At 46.2% G+C, this 16,619-nt stretch overlaps 1 protein-coding gene across 1 annotated transcript in view; it reads left to right on the forward strand.

Moving 5' to 3' along the window:
• The window catches only part of LOC119969680 (src-like-adapter 2), a 31,218-nt gene extending 17,583 nt beyond the window's left edge, over positions 1-13,635 (forward strand). Inside the window, exons 6-8 of the mRNA XM_038803639.1 lie at positions 5,083-5,232; positions 10,314-10,443; positions 11,428-13,635. Coding sequence (XP_038659567.1) covers positions 5,083-5,232; positions 10,314-10,443; positions 11,428-11,665 — 518 coding nt within the window. The 3' untranslated portion in view covers positions 11,666-13,635. The remainder of the gene's footprint in view (positions 1-5,082; positions 5,233-10,313; positions 10,444-11,427) is intronic.
• The last annotated feature ends 2,984 nt before the right edge of the window (positions 13,636-16,619 follow it).

Consider the following 16,619-nt stretch of genomic DNA (forward strand, 5'->3'; position numbering starts at 1 on the left):
GAACCGTGCTGCTGGCCTGCTTGGTCTGCTTTAAAAGCCAGCGGTTTAGCCAAGTGAGCTAAACCAGCCCCAGAGAATTCCGCCCATCGTCTTTTGAGAGACATTAAAGCAAAATCCCATCTTTCCCCTTTGGTGTATGTAAAAGATCCTGAAACAATACTTCAAAGAAAAACAGGGAAGTTATTCCTGGTGTCTCGGCCTATATTTATTCCTCAAAACACACAATATTAAAAAAAAATGTCTATCTCTCATTCTCACATAGCTGTTTGCAGGGGTTTGCTGGATATAAACTAAAGCATTCTCCACATTACCACAGTGACCATCCCTCGGGAATACTACTGTAGTTGTGAGCATTCTGTGGTTGTGAAAGAAACTATATAAGAGCAAGTCTTTCTCTCTTAGAGTTGTGCCAACCCTCAATGATAATTAGAACAATGTACTATTCTTTCAAAATAAAATGACTAGAGAGAAATTTATACCATGTGCAGGGGAAACTTTTAGGTCTCAATAATTAGTTCAGAATTAATACAGAAGGTATCTCGTCAGGTGATGAGTCTATAAATAGTAAATACCCAAGCCAGCAGTAAGATAAGCTAATGGAAATAACTTGCATGTGAAACTGGCTAGGAGTTAATTAAATTAAGCTGCTGCTGTGGTCAGCCCAACTGTGATGATATTTATCACACTTCACTGTTAACCGTGAGTAAATATTAAGCAAAGGACAAAGATGTTGCTACATTGGCCACAACTTAGTTTAAACTGTTGTTCCACTGAAGTGAAGAACTCCAAAGTTACACCCCGTAGTTACCCTTCTGAATAAAGAGTTACAGTCTACGTAATCCTTGCCCTGCTGAATAAACAGTTCAAAACCGTGGAGGAGATTTTCACCCCGCACCAGCCGTGCGTGGGATCAGCAACAAGGGTGGAAAATCCAGAGAGAATCGGGAAACGTGATTCTCTCCAGGGAGATCCCATTTCCTGATTTTCCCCACCCCTCGACCGGGTGCCGTTTTGTATTGCTCCATACAAACACGGGGGGGGGGGGGGGGGACCTCCCAGGCCATTGGAGATCCCTGGGTGGTCGGTGACAGGACAGTGTGGCACCCTGGCTCTCCCTCTGACACCCAGGACCCTGGCACTACCAGGCTAAGGGTCAGTGCAGACTTGATGGGCCGAATGGCCTCCTTCTGCACTGTAGGAATTTTATCACCGACTAATCCTTACCCTGCTGAATAAACAGTTACACAGCGAGTAATCCTTACCCTGCTGAATAAACAGTTACACACTGAGTAATCCTTACCCTGCTGAATAAACAGTTACACACCGAGTAATCCTTACCCTGCTGAATAAACAGTTACATAGCGAGTAATCCTTACCCTGCTGAATAAACAGTTACACACTGAGTAATCCTTACCCTGCTGAATAAACAGTTACATAGCGAGTAATCCTTACCCTGCTGAATAAACAGTTACATAGCGAGTAATCCTTACCCTGCTGAATAAACAGTTACACAGCGAGTAATCCTTACCCTGCTGAATAAACAGTTACACAGCGAGTAATCCTTACCCTGCTGAATAAACAGTTACACAGCGAGTAATCCTTACCCTGCTGAATAAACAGTTACACACCGAGTAATCCTTACCCTGCTGAATAAACAGTTACACACCGAGTAATCCTTACCCTGCTGAATAAACAGTTACATAGCGAGTAATCCTTTTTATATAAGTATTTTTATCCTCCATTTTCACATTTTCTTCAGAATTTACACCCCACCAACAAATAGTAAAGGGTCACCCTCAATTTAGCTGGATATACAATGCCGCACTGCACCTTGCTGATGTACAGTGCCTTCTTCACCCGGCTGAAGGCAGCCCGCCTCCTCGCCAGCTCCACTGTAAAGTCCTGGTATACACGTATACCAGCTCCAGCCCACTGCACCACCCGCTTCTGCTTAGCCCAGCACAGGACTTTTTCCTTCACGCTATACCTATGTAAACACAGAGTTACTATTCTTGGCGGCTCACTCGCCTTTGGTACAGGCCTCCACGACCGCTGAGCCAGATCCAGTTCATATCGGGAGGGATCGTCCCCCTCCCCCGATAGCTTCGCCAACATCGTGGCAAAATAACTCAGTCAGCCTCGGGGCCTTCCACCCCTTCAGGCAGACTCGCAATCCTCAGATTCTGTCGCCTGGATCTGTTTTCCAGGTCTTCCATTTTGGCTCGCAGTTGGTCTCTATCACCCTCCACAACTCCTTCGCCATCGAGGTGAGTTGATCACTGTGCTGCGACAATGCCTCTTCCACTCCCTTCAGCATCTCACCCTGCTCCCGCACCTCCGCCACTGCGCTTGATACCACCACCCTCACCGGGGCAATCGCCTCCTCCACCAGCACTTTCAATACCGCCCCCATTTCCTTCTTCATCGCTTCCATGTGTTTTGTGAACTGTTTTTCAAGTTCCACAGCCATCACCTTGGGCATCTCTTCTGCTGTGAGCGATGCGGCCTCCCCTGGTGCTCCAGCCTCCGCTTTCCTTACAATTCCTGCGCTGGCGTTTTCACTCCCCACCGGACTTCCATTAATCCCCTTTTTCACGGCCGTTTTTCTCCCAAACTTGGACGTTTCTCCTCCCTGTGCCTTCTTACAGCCTTTTCAGCCTCCGTTGCCCCCAGGACCGGGCGTTAAAGGTCCTAAATTCCTATTCCCGAGCGGGAGCCCTCCAGGCTGCCTGCCGTCAATGGAAGTGAACGGGTTTTCTTTTTAAAGTTACTATTGAATGTTCCCTTTCAGGGTATTGCATTCCAGATCACAACAGCAGGCAGTGCTCACAAAATATATCCTCATCTCATCTATTTTTGCTCCCTGTGGCTCACACACCGAGTAATCCTTACTCTGTTGAATAAAGGCGTGAGCAGTAATTATTACTCTGCTGAATTAACAGCTTCATCTGAATTACATAGTGAGCAGCAATCCTTTGCTGAATTAACAGCTCTAAAGTGACCAATCCTTAAACTGCTGAATTAACAGCTCCTCATGATTAAGTGGGTAATCAAAGATCATAGCATAAATGCCGAATCTAATCTGTAGAAGACATGAGCAACCTCATTCTCTGTTTGACGTCACAAGTTTCTATTTATTCAGCAATTTGAGGATTAAAATGTAACAATTGTCAGAGTATTTCTTCTAATGATTCAACCCAGTTGCAATTGTTACCCCGGAAGCATTTTAAAATCCGTAATGCTATTAAAATATTCAAAAGAAAGCAATTAGGAATCAACAAAAAAAACCCAGGAAGTCTTTAAATCTTGTCCGCAAATTGAAGTGTGAAGATGTTCCCCGCGTCCTCTAGAGATGATAAAGAAAGGAAGCCAGATAAAAGTTCTGTAGCTTAGAAGCCGGTTGCTGGGTGTTTATCAGTTTGAGTGGTTGCACCTGTGAGACCTCACACCATTAAACAGGTGGCACCGTTCGTATGTCATCAAACACGGAGTTGGTGACAGGAAGCTGCTTCCACCGACCACCTTCTGTAGTCGGCCCCTCTTGACTTTCAATGCTTGCTATCGAGTGCCACAACATATTTACCCTCTCAAAGTCTCTGAGAGAAACCCATTAACCCTTCGACTGCTGCAGCAGGATTACCGCCACTATTTCAATGTTTGGGCAGGGAAGCAGTTTGTTGAAAATGAGTCATGATGCAAATTAAAATCTTTGGGTGCGATCCAACGAAAGTATTTCAGAGTCCGGTTTCCTGTGCATCCAGCACGGCGTTTCTCGGCGCTAAAGACCCCCCGCTATTCAACGGTATTTAGGCCGCACTTTAGTCATTTCCTGCACTGACGAGCGGATTGGGGCGCCATTTTTAAAGGTAGCCCCCGATCTTCCTACCCCTTCATTTCACCCAACTTAATTACCTCTTCCCCCCCCAAGACGATCAAGGCTGATCTCCTCTCGGCCTCCACTCCACTTTCATGTCTGTTTTCCATAACCCTTCAACCCATTACTAATGAAAAATCTGTCTATCTCCTGCTTAAATTTACTCACTGTCCCGGCACCCACTGCACTCTGGGGGAGTGAATTCCACAGATTCACAACCCTTTGAGAGAAGTAATTTCTCCTCACCTCATTTCCTCATCCTTATCCTAAAGCTATAACCTCTCCTTTTAGATTGCCCCACAAGAGGAAGCAGCCGCTCTACGTCTACTTTGTCAATGCCTTTTATCATCTTAAATACCTCAATTAGATCTCCTCTCATTCTTCTAAACTGCTGAGAGAGTAGGGCTAAACTGTTCTAATCTCTCTTCGTACGACAAACCCCTCATCTCTGGAATCAACCTAGAGAACCTCCTCTGAACTGCCTCGAATGCAGCCACATCCCTCCTCAGGTAACGGAGCCAAAACTGTGCACAACACTCAAGGTGCAGTCTCACCAATGCCTTGTACAGTTGCAGCAACACTTCCCTACTTTCCTACTCTATTCCTTTAGCTATAAATGCCAAAATTCCATTTGCCTTCCTCAATACCTACTGTACCTGCGTGCTAGTTTACTGCGATTCTTGTGCAAGGACACCCAGATCCCTCTACACCAGAGCACTCTGAGGTTTCTCTCCATTTTAGATAATAAATTACCTTTCTATTTTTCCAACCATACCATTGAGATATTGGAATTTTAAGGGCTAAATCAGATGAAAGTACCTGTTCGGGTTAGTGCAAGCAAGATTGCTTCTCTGTCAGAATGCTGTGCTTTCAAGGCTTGGATACAATAGCCTCGGCTGTGTGGCACCGATGCAATTCTATGTTGTAGGAAGTGCAGCCTTTTGGAGAGAATTGTTAAACCAATGCTCTTAAATTCCTAAAATCTAAACAGCAAGTGTTGGATAAACTCAGCAAGTCGGGCAGCATTTGTGGAGAGAGAAACAGAGTTGACGTTTTGCGTCCGCGTGACCCTTGCCTCTCCCTGTTTTTCTTTTTCCAATTACAGATTGGATGATTGGGGAAAGGAATATGGTGGAAGTCCTGCTCATTCCCCTACACATCCCTTTCCCACAGCTCTCAATGTACATGTTCCCCTCTTGTTCTCGCAGGTTCGTACTCATTGTCAATCCGACGGTCCAACAACGCATCGTGGGATTCCATCAAACACTACCGCATCAATCGCTTGCCAAATGGCTGGTTCTACATTTCCCCTCGGCTCACTGTCCCATCTCTGCATGACATGGTGGATTATTACTCAGGTGGGTCGCACAGCAGCTCTCAGCTTCTTCCATTGCATCGCACAAGCGTCTTCATCAGGCTAGCTTCTGTCGACAACAGGAAAAAGGAAAGAAAAACTATTGTTAGGATATACAGGTGAAGGGCATTATTTAATTAAGACCATAAGACCATAAGACATAGGAGTGGAAGTAAGGCCATTCGGCCCATCGAGTCCACTCCGCCATTCAATCATGGCTGATGGGCATTTCAACTCCACCTCCCAGCATTCTCCCCATAGCCCTTAATTCCTCGCGACATCAAGAATTTATCTATCTCTGCCTTGAAGCCATTTAGCGTCCCGGCCTCCACTGCACTCTGCGGCAATGAATTCCACAGGCCCACCACTCTCTGGCTGAAGAAATGTCTCCGCATTTCTGTTTTGAATTTACCCCCTCTAATTCTAAGGCTGTGCCCACGGGTCCTCGACTCCTCGCCTAACGGAAACAGTTTCTTTGCGTCCATCCTTTCTAAGCCATGTATTATCTTGTAAGTTTCTATTAGATCTCCCCTTAACCTTCTGAACTCCAATGAATACAATCCCAGGAACGCCAGCCGTTCCTCATATGCTAGACCCGCCATTCCAGGGATCATCCGTGTGAATCTCCGCTGGACACGCTCCAGTGCCAGTATGTCCTTCCTGAGATGTGGGGCCCAAAACTGGACACAGTACTCCAAATGGGGCCTAACCAGAGCCTTATAAAGGCTCAGTAGCACATCGCTGCTTTTATATTCCAACCCTCTTGAGATAAATGACAACATAGCATTCGCTTTCTTAATCACGGATTCAACCTGCATGTTTACCTTTAGGGAATCCTCGACTAGCACTCCCAGATCCCTTTGTACTTTGGCATTATGAATTTTCTCACCGTTTAGAAAGTAGTCTATGCTTGGATTCTTTTTTCCAAAGTGCAAGACCTCACATTTTCTCACGTTGAAATGCATCAGCCATTTCCTGCACCACTCTCCCAAACTGTCTAGATCCTTCTGCAGCCTCCCCACTTCCTCAGCACTACCTGCCTGACCACCTAACTTCGTATCATCAGCAAACTTCGCTAGAATGCCCCCAGTCCCTTCATCCAGATCATTAATATATATGGTGAACAGCTGCGGCCACAACACTGAACCCTGTGGGACACCGCTGGTCACCGGCTGCCATTCCGAAAAAGAACCTTTTATCCCAACTCTCTGCCTTCTGTCAGACAGCCAATCCTCAACCCATGCCAGTAGCTCACCTCGAACACCATGGGCCCTCACCTTACTCAGCAGCCTCCTGTGTGGCACCTTATCAAAGGCCTTTTGGAAATCCAGATAGACCACATCCACTGGGTTTCCCTGGTCTAACCTACTTGTCACCTCCTCAAAGAATTCTAACAGGTTCGTCAGGCACGACCTCCCCTTACTAAATCCATGTTGACTTGTTCTAATCCGACCCTGCTCTTCCAAGAAATTAGAAATCTCATCCTTAACGATCAATTCTAGAATTTTACCATCAACCGAGGTTAGGCTAATTGGCCTATAATTTTCCATCTTTTGTCTTGATCCTTTCTTGAACAAGGGGGTTACAACAGCGATCTTCCAATCGTCCGGGACTTTCCCTGACTCCAGTGATTTTTGAAAGATCTCAACCAACGCTTCCGCTATTTCTTCAGCCACCTCCCTCAGAACTCTAGGATGTAGCCCATCGGGGCCAGATTTGTCAATTTTAAGACCTTTTAGCTTTTTTAGCACCATCTCTTTTGTAATGGCAACCATACTCAACTCAGCCCCCTGACCCTTTATAATTTTTGGGATATTACTAACGTCTTCCACTGTGAAGACAGACGCAAAGTACTTATTAAGTTCTCCAGCCATTTCCTCATCTCCCATCACTAGCCTTCCAGAATCAGTTTGAATTGGCCCAATGTCTACTTTGGCCTGACGTTTGTTTCTTATGTATTGAAAGAAACTTTTACTATCATTTCTTATATTACTGGCTAGCCTGCCTTCATATTTGATCCTCTCCTTCCTTATTTGTCTCTTTGTTAACCTCTGTTTGTTTTTGTAGCCTTCCCAATCTTCTGATTTCCCGGTGCTTTTGGCCACTTTATAGGATCTCTCTTTTTCTTTGATACATTTCCTGACCTCCTTTGTCAGCCATGGCTGTCTAATCCCTCCCTGGATAATCTTTCTTTTCTTGGGGATGAACCTCTGTACAGTGTCCTCAATTATGCATACAAACTCCTGCCATTTTTGCTCTACTGTCTTCCCTGCTAGGGTCTGCTTCCAGTTGATTTTCACCAGTTCCTCTCTCATGCCCTCGTAATTACCTTTATTTAACTGTAACACCATTACATCCGATTTTGCCTTCTCTCTTTCAAACTGCAGACTGAACTCAACCATATTATGATCGCTGCTTCCTAAGTGTTCCCTTACTTTAAGATCTTTAATAAAGTCTGGTTCATTACATAGCACTAGGTCCAGAATAGCCTGCTCCCTTGTGGGCTCCATGACAAGCTGTTCCAAAAAGCCATCTTGTAAGCATTCCATGAATTCCTTTTCTTTGGATCCACTGGCTACATTATTTACCCAATCCACCTGCATATTGAAGTCCCCCATGATCACTGTGACCTTGCCTTTCTGACATGCCTTTTCTATTTCCCGGTACATGTTGCGCCCCTGGTCCTGACCACTGTTAGGCGGTCTGTACATAACTCCCATTATGGTTTTTTTGCCTTTGTGGTTCCTCAATTCTACCCACACAGACTCCACATCATCCGACCCTATGTCGTTTAGTGCCATAGATTTAATTTTGTTCTTAACTAACAAGGCAACCCCACCCCCTCGGCCCACCTCCCTGTCTTTTCGATAGGTTGTATATCCTTGGATGTTTAACTGCCAGTCCTGAACCCCCTGCAGCCATGTCTCTGTGATGCCTACCACATCATAATCATTCACGATGATCTGTGCCATTAGTTCATCTACTTTGTTACAAATGCTACGAGCATTCAGGTAAAGTGCCTTAATGTTAACTTTCTTATCAGTACAGATATTGGAAGTCCTAAGATGTCCAAAGTTATCCTTCCTTTTTGTTGCATTCCTAGTCTGCCTCAAGCTTAAATCCACCTGCCTACATGTTATCCTCCTGCGTATCTTGCCATTTAACTCCCTGCTCCCTGTCGCTTTCACTTTCCCTTCCCCCCAACTCAGAAGTTTAAAGTCCTACTGACCACCCTATTTATCCTCTTCGCTAGAACACTGGTTCCAGATCGGTTCAGGTGGAGACCGTCCCAACGGTACAGATCCCCCCGGTTCCAAAACTGATGCCAATGTCCCATGAAGTGGAATCCCTCTTTCCCACACCAATCCCTTAGCCACGTGTTTACTTCCCTAATTTTCCTATCCCTATGCCAATTGGCACGTGGCTCGGGCAGTAATCCAGAGATTATGACCCTTGAGGACCTGTACTTCAATTTTCTTCCTAGTGCTTGATAGTCCCCGAACAGGTCCTCCACCCTAGCTTTACCTATGTTGTTAGTCCCAACGTGGACCACAACAACTGGATCCTCCCCCTCCCGCTCCAGTATCCTTTCAAGCCGGTCAGAGATGTCCCGCACCCTGGCACCGGGCAGGCAACACACCATGCGAGACTCCCGATCCGGCTTGCATAGGATACTATCTGTCCCCCTAATTATAGAATCCCCTATAACAACTACTTGTCTTTTTACTCCCCCCTCTTGAATGGCCTTCTGCACCATGGTACCGTGGTCAGCTGGCTTATCCTGTCCAGAGCCCTTTTCCTCATCCATACAGGGAGCAAGAGTCTCATACCTGTTGGACAAGGTCAAGGGCTGAGGCTCCTGCACTCCTGAACTCAGGTTCCCTCTGCCTGCCTCACTTACAGTCACACTCTGATGTCCCTGATCAGTTACTGAATGTGAATTACTTAATCTCCCAGGTGTGACTGCCTCCTGAAACAAAGTGTCCAGGTAACTCTCCCCCTCCCGGATGTGCCGCAGTGTTTGAAGCTCAGACTCCAGATCATCAATTCTGAGCCGGAGATCTTCCAGCAACCAACACTTGCTGCAGATGTGGTCATTGCCATTCACAAGGGGAACAGCCAGCTCCCACATCATACAGCTACAGCACATCACCTGCCCAGCCATCTCTGATTAGTTAATTAATTTATTACTTTGTATAAATTTCAGTTAAAAAAACTTGGAGACCTCTGCTATAGTCTTTTCCAACCTAGTTCTGGTTAACAAATAAGAAAAAGAGAAATAATAATGTAATAAGGCACTCACCTGCTCACCCCAATGGGTCTTATTATTAGGTTAGAGGAGGAGGGCGGGTGGGAGACACTACACGTGTCTACACAACTACACAAGTAGTTCGATTACATATAAATAGGGGACAGTTGGGACACTGGGCAAGTAGAAGGAGAGCTGTGAAACTAAACAAATTAATAAATTCTCTAAATAAAGAAAAGCTCCTGTCTCTTAGTTTTGACTTCACTAACTAACTTGGATCTTGTTAACAATAGGGCTTGAGGGCGGCAGGGTGGCGCAGAGGGTTAGCCCTGCTGCCTCACGGCGCCGAGGTCCCAGGTTCGATCCCGGCTCTGGGTCACTGTCCGTGTGGAGTTTGCACATTCTCCCCGTGTCTGCGTGGGTTTCACCCCCACAACCCAAAGATGTGCAGGGTAGCTGGATTGGCCACGCTAAATTGCCCCTTAATTGGAAAAATTAATTGGGTACTCTAAATTTATTTAAAAAAACAATAGGGCTTGAGGAGGAGAGAACAGAATAAGATTTTAAAGTGAGACAATATCATTGGAATAGGTGCCACTGTAGGTCAACGAGCAATGGTGGTTGAACAGGACTGGGTGCAACTTAGGGTTTCTTCAGGATGAGCTGGAGTTTATCAAGAGTTTAACTGGGAGGCTGAACAGGAAAATATGAAAATGCTCATTGGATTAAACATTATTTGTTCCATCTTCAGTCAGGAAAGTCACATGGATTTGTATCTGAAGTTGGCCGTGCCTCAGTACACCTTGCTGACCCTACATTCTCTCCACCCTCTGCAGAATCCGGTGAGGGACTGTGCTGTACCTTGAAGGAACCATGTCACATTCAGGGGCCTCCCGTTGCCCAGCGACACCACCCGGACCCAGTGGTGGTGCAGAAGCCTCAGCTGAACTGGAACGAGATGGACAGGTATGAAGCTCACTGGCCGTTTACATCAACGTCGTCAGCCTCCAGCGTGCATCACACATAATGAGAAACAACTCCGAGCACATCACCGGAAAAGGAAGCCGGGAAATGAGCTCGTGAGCAACAGTAAGGGTTCCTGGGGAGGAAAGGGAGCAAAGATACTGTCAAAGAATTCCGCAGAAACTTTCAAAAATAAGCTGGAGCACGGGCCAGGAGAGTAATCTAGAGGCCATCGGAGGGAGGTGAAAGAGGGATGAAAGTGTGCAATTTTGGGGAATTGTGAATAAGGAAATTTATGAAAAAGGGAGGGTGGAAGTGGAAACTCAATCCTCAGGAGGTGAAGGTGCAGAGTTGGTCTTTTCCAATGCTGAAGGAGAGATTTCTTTATCAAGGGGGACCCCATACCCCACCCGGGCCCACGGTCAAGGTTCCCCCGCCTCATTTTATTACTTAAGAGTTGATCACGCTGGTGGAAAGTGCCCGTTTATTTGCAACAGGTCTACAGTATCATAGAAACCCTACAGTGCAGAAGGAGGCCATTCGGCCCTTCGAGTCTGCACTGACCCTCTGAAAGAGCACCCTACCTAGGCTCACTCCAGGGCCCTATCCCTGTAACCCCATAAACCTACCTAACCTTTGGCCACGAAGGACATTTTAAAATGGTCGATCCACACTTAACATGCACATCTTTGGACACTTAAGGGGCAATTGATCAAGACCAATCCACCTAACCTGCACATCTTTGGACTGTGGGAGGAAACCGGAGCACCCGGAGGAAACCCACGCAGACACGGGGAGGATGTGCAGACTCCGCACAGACAGTCACCCGAGGCCGGAGTTGAACCCGGGTCCCAGCCCGCAGTGCTAACCTCTGTGCCGCCACTATATTGTGTCTTATTTCTTCCCCAAAAGCCTCCCGTGTGCAATTCTGTGATGTTCTTTACCCTGCTGGTAGGCTCTTTGACCAACTCCTTTTCTCTTTTCCAGCTCCCTCTTGATCAACGACAGCAAGGATTCGGGAGAAGAGTCGCCCGTCAGCACAGGTCTGCGGGAAGCCATCAACTCTTACTTGTTCATGACGGAGGAGATGGCGCTGGATGAGATGAAGGACAAAAAGACTCGTTTGAAAATGCTGCAAGCCCGATTACAGAACAGCCAGCGGCATGCTAACCTCAACATGGCGGGGACTCTCGGCCATCTCAACTTCAATTCAGCTGGACTTTAACCTCAAGCAAAAGAATGGAGCGAGTGGTGGCTGAGGACTTCACTGTATTCTCTAAGTTATTTACCGTGGTCATTATTCAGGTGCAGTTGAGCTGCACTGTGTTACTATCTGTTTTATTATATTTTGAAATGATTGGGGCACTGTAGTCTGTTCGGGCGGAGGAGAGGGTTAAAACAGAGTTGGCAACTCTGGTTGGACATATTCCTGGGCATTTCATCGCTTGACCTCCTGACCTGCCTCACTCAAACATTTCTCCCTCCCCTCCCCCATTTAGGAGGCTAGTCTCTAATTCCCAGTGGCTGCAGGGCAACCTTGGCGAATCTAACTCTTGGTCTCGTTGAGCTCTGTTGAGATAAGGGAAACATTATCTTATCTGACCCGCGGCTTCAGTTTGCCATGAGGTCTCAAAGCAAGATCGCGAAACATTGCATCACTTCCTGTGATGATGTACACTGCCTCATTAGCATACCGCACAGTTGTCATCCGCCCTTATACTGCATCTCCCCAAGTCTCTGATTTTTACCCTTAAAGTGCTGGAACACGAGGTTGAAATTATTGGGCAGGAATAATTGCCTGAGTTTCCCAAATTGTAGCCAAGGCGTTGCCTGAGCCATCCGAAGCACTCCAACCACCAGCCATTCGAAGATTCAGATAGGATTCGGAGGGGGCTTGGCAGGGGGGATGCTGAGAATAGGTGAGATGCTCATCGAAGAAATCTGGAACTAGGGGGCATATTTTAAAGTTACTGGGTTTCCTATTTCAGACAGATGAGGAAGAATTTATTCTCTCGATGGGCAGTTGGTCTTTGGAGTTCTCTTAGAGGGGGCAAGCGAGAAGGGGAGAGGTCCAGGGAGGAAATTCCAAACCTCAGGGTACCGACTGCTGAAGGCAAAGCCATCAACTATGGAGCAATTGAAATTGGGAGTGCTCTAGAGGCCAGAATAACATGAGTGTTGATATCTCAGAGGGTTTTGGGGGCTGGAGGAGGTTAGGGAGAGACCAGGTCATAGAGAGATTTGAAAAACACGCATGAGAATTTTAAAATCAAGGCATTGCTCGACTGGGAGCATAGAATTATATAGTGTCTCCAGCATAAATACAGGCCTTTGAGCCCAACTTGTCCGTGTTGATGTTTATGCTTCACATAAACATCCTCTCGCTCTTCTTCAACTAGCGCTATCAACATAAAAGTAAATTACTGTGGATGCTGGAGTCTGAAACACAAACAAAAGGTGCTGGACTGACGGCATCTATGGAAAGAGAGCAGAATTAGCGTTTCGAGTCTGGATGACCCTTTGTCAAAGCTGCAGAAGAGCTTTGACAAAGAGTCATCGAGACTCGAAACGTTAGCTCCCCGTTCTCTCGCCACAGACGCTGTCAGACCTGCTGAGATTGTCCAGCATTTTCTGTTTTAGCAACATATCCCCGTGTTCCTTTCTCCGTCATATCTTTGTCTAGTTTCCCCCACGCAATGCATCTGTATCATTCCCCTCGACTATTCCATGCAGTCGATAATTTTACATTCTAACCGCCCTCGGAGTGAAACATTTCCTCTGAATTCCCTGTCGGATTCAAGCGTCACTGGTTAATTAAGAAGCAAATTCACGTCAACATTGAACCATTGAGGGCATCAGCAAATGCCATAAGGGCAACACCAACTACAATGTCGCCAGTTCTTTGTAACTAATTTGCTTTAGTGGTGACAGAGTTAGGAAATGCAGCTGTGCGTCAGCTCCTAGGATCAAACTTGTAGCTTCGATGACAAAACTGCAAAGTAAGCTAAAGGCAACTTTACGCCCCTCTGTGTTTTCAGTGAGCCACGCGACTTCCTGTAGCTCTAGCAGGGTCTAGTTCACAGGAGCTCACGGGACACCGAATGGAAGGTTCCATCAACAGTGGTGTTTCGCAACATTCCACTCTGCCTGTGGAAATGGCACGGACTTTACCGTTATTAAAACACTGCTGCAACAATGACATGATGTGGAGATGCCGGCGTTGGACTGGGGTGAGCACAGTAAGAAGTCTTACAACACCAGGTTAAAGTCCAACAGGTTTGTTTCAAACACGAGCTTTCGGAGCACTGCTCCTTCTTCAGGTGAATGGAAAGGCTTGTTCCAGAAATGTTTATATAGACACAGTCATCTCTGGGGCATCTCTGACTGTGTCTATATAAACATTTCTGGAACAAGCCTTTCCATTCACCTGAAGAAGGAGCCGTGCTCCGAAAGCTCGTGTTTGAAACAAACCTGTTGGACTTTAACCTGGTGTTGTAAGACTTCTTACTGTGCAACAATGACAGTGCAACAACGCTACCACGGCCAATCAGAGCTCAAATCAGATAGCAACGGAGATTGCAACGCAGTCTGAATCTGCCGCTGTGAGAAAGAGTTGAATAATCTCCAACCTGCACGGAACCATAGCCACTGAATGTATAATCGAGAGGCCTTCAATCCATCGGCTGAGACTGCGGCGAATTGCCATAGGTCTGAATTCCATTCAAGGTTGACAACTCCAATTCGGTGTATTCCTGGAGATTTCATCACGTCTTCAGCCATCCCACTCAGTCAAACAGCCATTTTACTTTTCAAATCTAATTGTAACTAAGGAACAATAACAAGAATTTAAATGTCCTTGGTATTTTTCACCAGGGCCTTACACAGCAGTGGCCCAGGAGATTATTCTTGATTCGCAGAGACTCCGGGATAATCCTCGAGGTTTGGTGACCCTAAATCCACGTGCGTCCTATGCTTTGACTGGGAATTCCAATGAACTGGAATCAGTAGGGAATGATGCGCATTTGGGATAATGTAGGGCTTTTGGGATGGCTCTTCCAGGGAGCCCTACCGGAGAGATCGCAGTTTACAATACTTGCAGTCCTGTGTTTTCTTAACGAATGCTCCCTATTTACAGCACTTGACACTGGGAGGGTTCAACCTAGAGTCAACCCTTCTATCCAATCGAATGGCAAGTGGTTTCAAACATTGAAAGTTCTGTAGTCCATTGGAATGGCATGCTGATGGAATGAAAGGCGAATGGTTTAGCTCATTGCAATTTGATTTGGTCAGAGTGAAGAGGAATAGTTGATTTTCCTGGAATTCTATGCCCAGAAGAGGGACCTGTGTCCTGCTTCAATGAAACAAGAAGTCCAAATGAGCAAACTTTGCCTACAATGCAGCGTTGAGCAATACAGTGTTTAAGACGGTTCTGTATAATTTATTTGACAAATTCAATGGTCATATTGTAAAGATTTTTTTTGACTTGTTATTATTGCTATTGTGAATAAAATCAAACTTTGTAATAAAGTCACCGCATCGCATGTCATTTACTGTTTCACAGTTCCCAATGAGGAGCTGTAAACCATACTTGTAGGGCCAGGCGAGGGCAGCATAGTGGCGCAGTGGTTAGCATTGCTGCCTCACAGCGCCGAGGTTCCAGGTTTGATCCCGGCTCTGGGTCATCGTCCGTGTGGAGTTTTCACATTCTCCCCGGGTTTGCGTGGGTTTCACCCCCACAACCCAAAGATGTGCAGGGTAGGTGAATTGGCCACGCTAAATTGCCCCTTAATTGGGAAAAAATTAATTTGGGTACTTAAATATATTTTTTAAAAGGGCCAGGTGAACACATGATTAAATATAAGGTTTCTTGCAGTCATTTGCCTGTAAATCCATAGTGCACTATAATCTCCATTTTGTTTTGTAGCATCTATTAAATACAATCCTTATGTGATTGAAAAAATTCTAAATCTTTCCGCAAAGATAGAAAGGATTTGCATTTATATACCACCTTTCATGACCTCGGCACATCCCAAAGTGCTTTACAATCTTCGTCGGGCAGTCATTATTGCAATGTCGGAAATGCTGCCGTTGTGTGCACCTTCTGTGCAGCAAGATCCCTTAAACAACAAAGACCAGACCACCTGTGTTGGAGTGATATTGGTTGTGGGATAAATAATGGTCAGAATACTGGCAGGAACTGCCCTGATTTTCTTTGAAATAGCGCCACGGGGTCTTTTAGAGTCACCCAAGAGGGAGGATGGGGCCCACGGTTTAGCATCTCATCCAAAAAGGTATCATGTCCAACAGTGCAGTGCTCTGTCGGTGCTGGAGTGCCAGCCTAGATTACATGTTCAAGGTGTTGGAGCGGGATTCGAATCCAGAACATTCTGACTCAGGGGCAAGAAGGTGGTGACTGAACCAAGACTGATACCTCAAATATGCATAAAACATCCGCACAGCAGCTGATAAAGATAAATGTTTCACTTACCAGCAATGATAATTTTGACCTAAACTTCTCCCTTATTCTCCTGACCTCTTGCTGAGCTACACCATTGCCAGCCAGGGCATAGGTGGCTCCCCGGTGGTGGTCATTTCTCATGTATGAAATGGGATTCTGGGCATTGATAGGATATTGGATAATCTGACTGTCCCCTTATCCAACACCCACGCACTCCCGAGCAGCAATTCACCAGCTTGTGATCGGGAAAAGAACCCCGAGCTGAGTTATAACCTCTGTGGACACTGCTCCCCTCCCCCACCAGATTAGCTGAGATAGCTACAGTTGCCAAAGGGTTGTGTCTCCCTTACTTTAGAAAGGATATAATTGCACAAGAAGCAGTTCACGGAAGGTTCATGCGGCCGTTTCCCAGGACGAAGGGGTTGTCTAACGAAGAAAGGTTGGACGAATACACATTGTAGTTGAGAAGAATGAGAGGCTCTCTTATTGAAACATAGAAGGTCCGCGGTGGCCTTGACAGGGGTGGATGCTGAAAGGATATTTCCGCTCATGGAGAGTCCAGAACTCGAGGGCACAGTTTATAAATTCGGGGTCTCCCATTTAACTCAGAGATGAGGAGAGATGTTTTTCTCTCAGGGGGCCATTGGGCTGTGGAATTCCCTTCCTCAGAGATCAACGGAGGTCATCGATTATGTTCAAGGCTGAGTTGGACTGACAAGGG

Source organism: Scyliorhinus canicula, chromosome 7, assembly GCF_902713615.1.
Source record: "Scyliorhinus canicula chromosome 7, sScyCan1.1, whole genome shotgun sequence".
NCBI classification, from domain to species: Eukaryota; Metazoa; Chordata; class Chondrichthyes; order Carcharhiniformes; family Scyliorhinidae; genus Scyliorhinus; species Scyliorhinus canicula.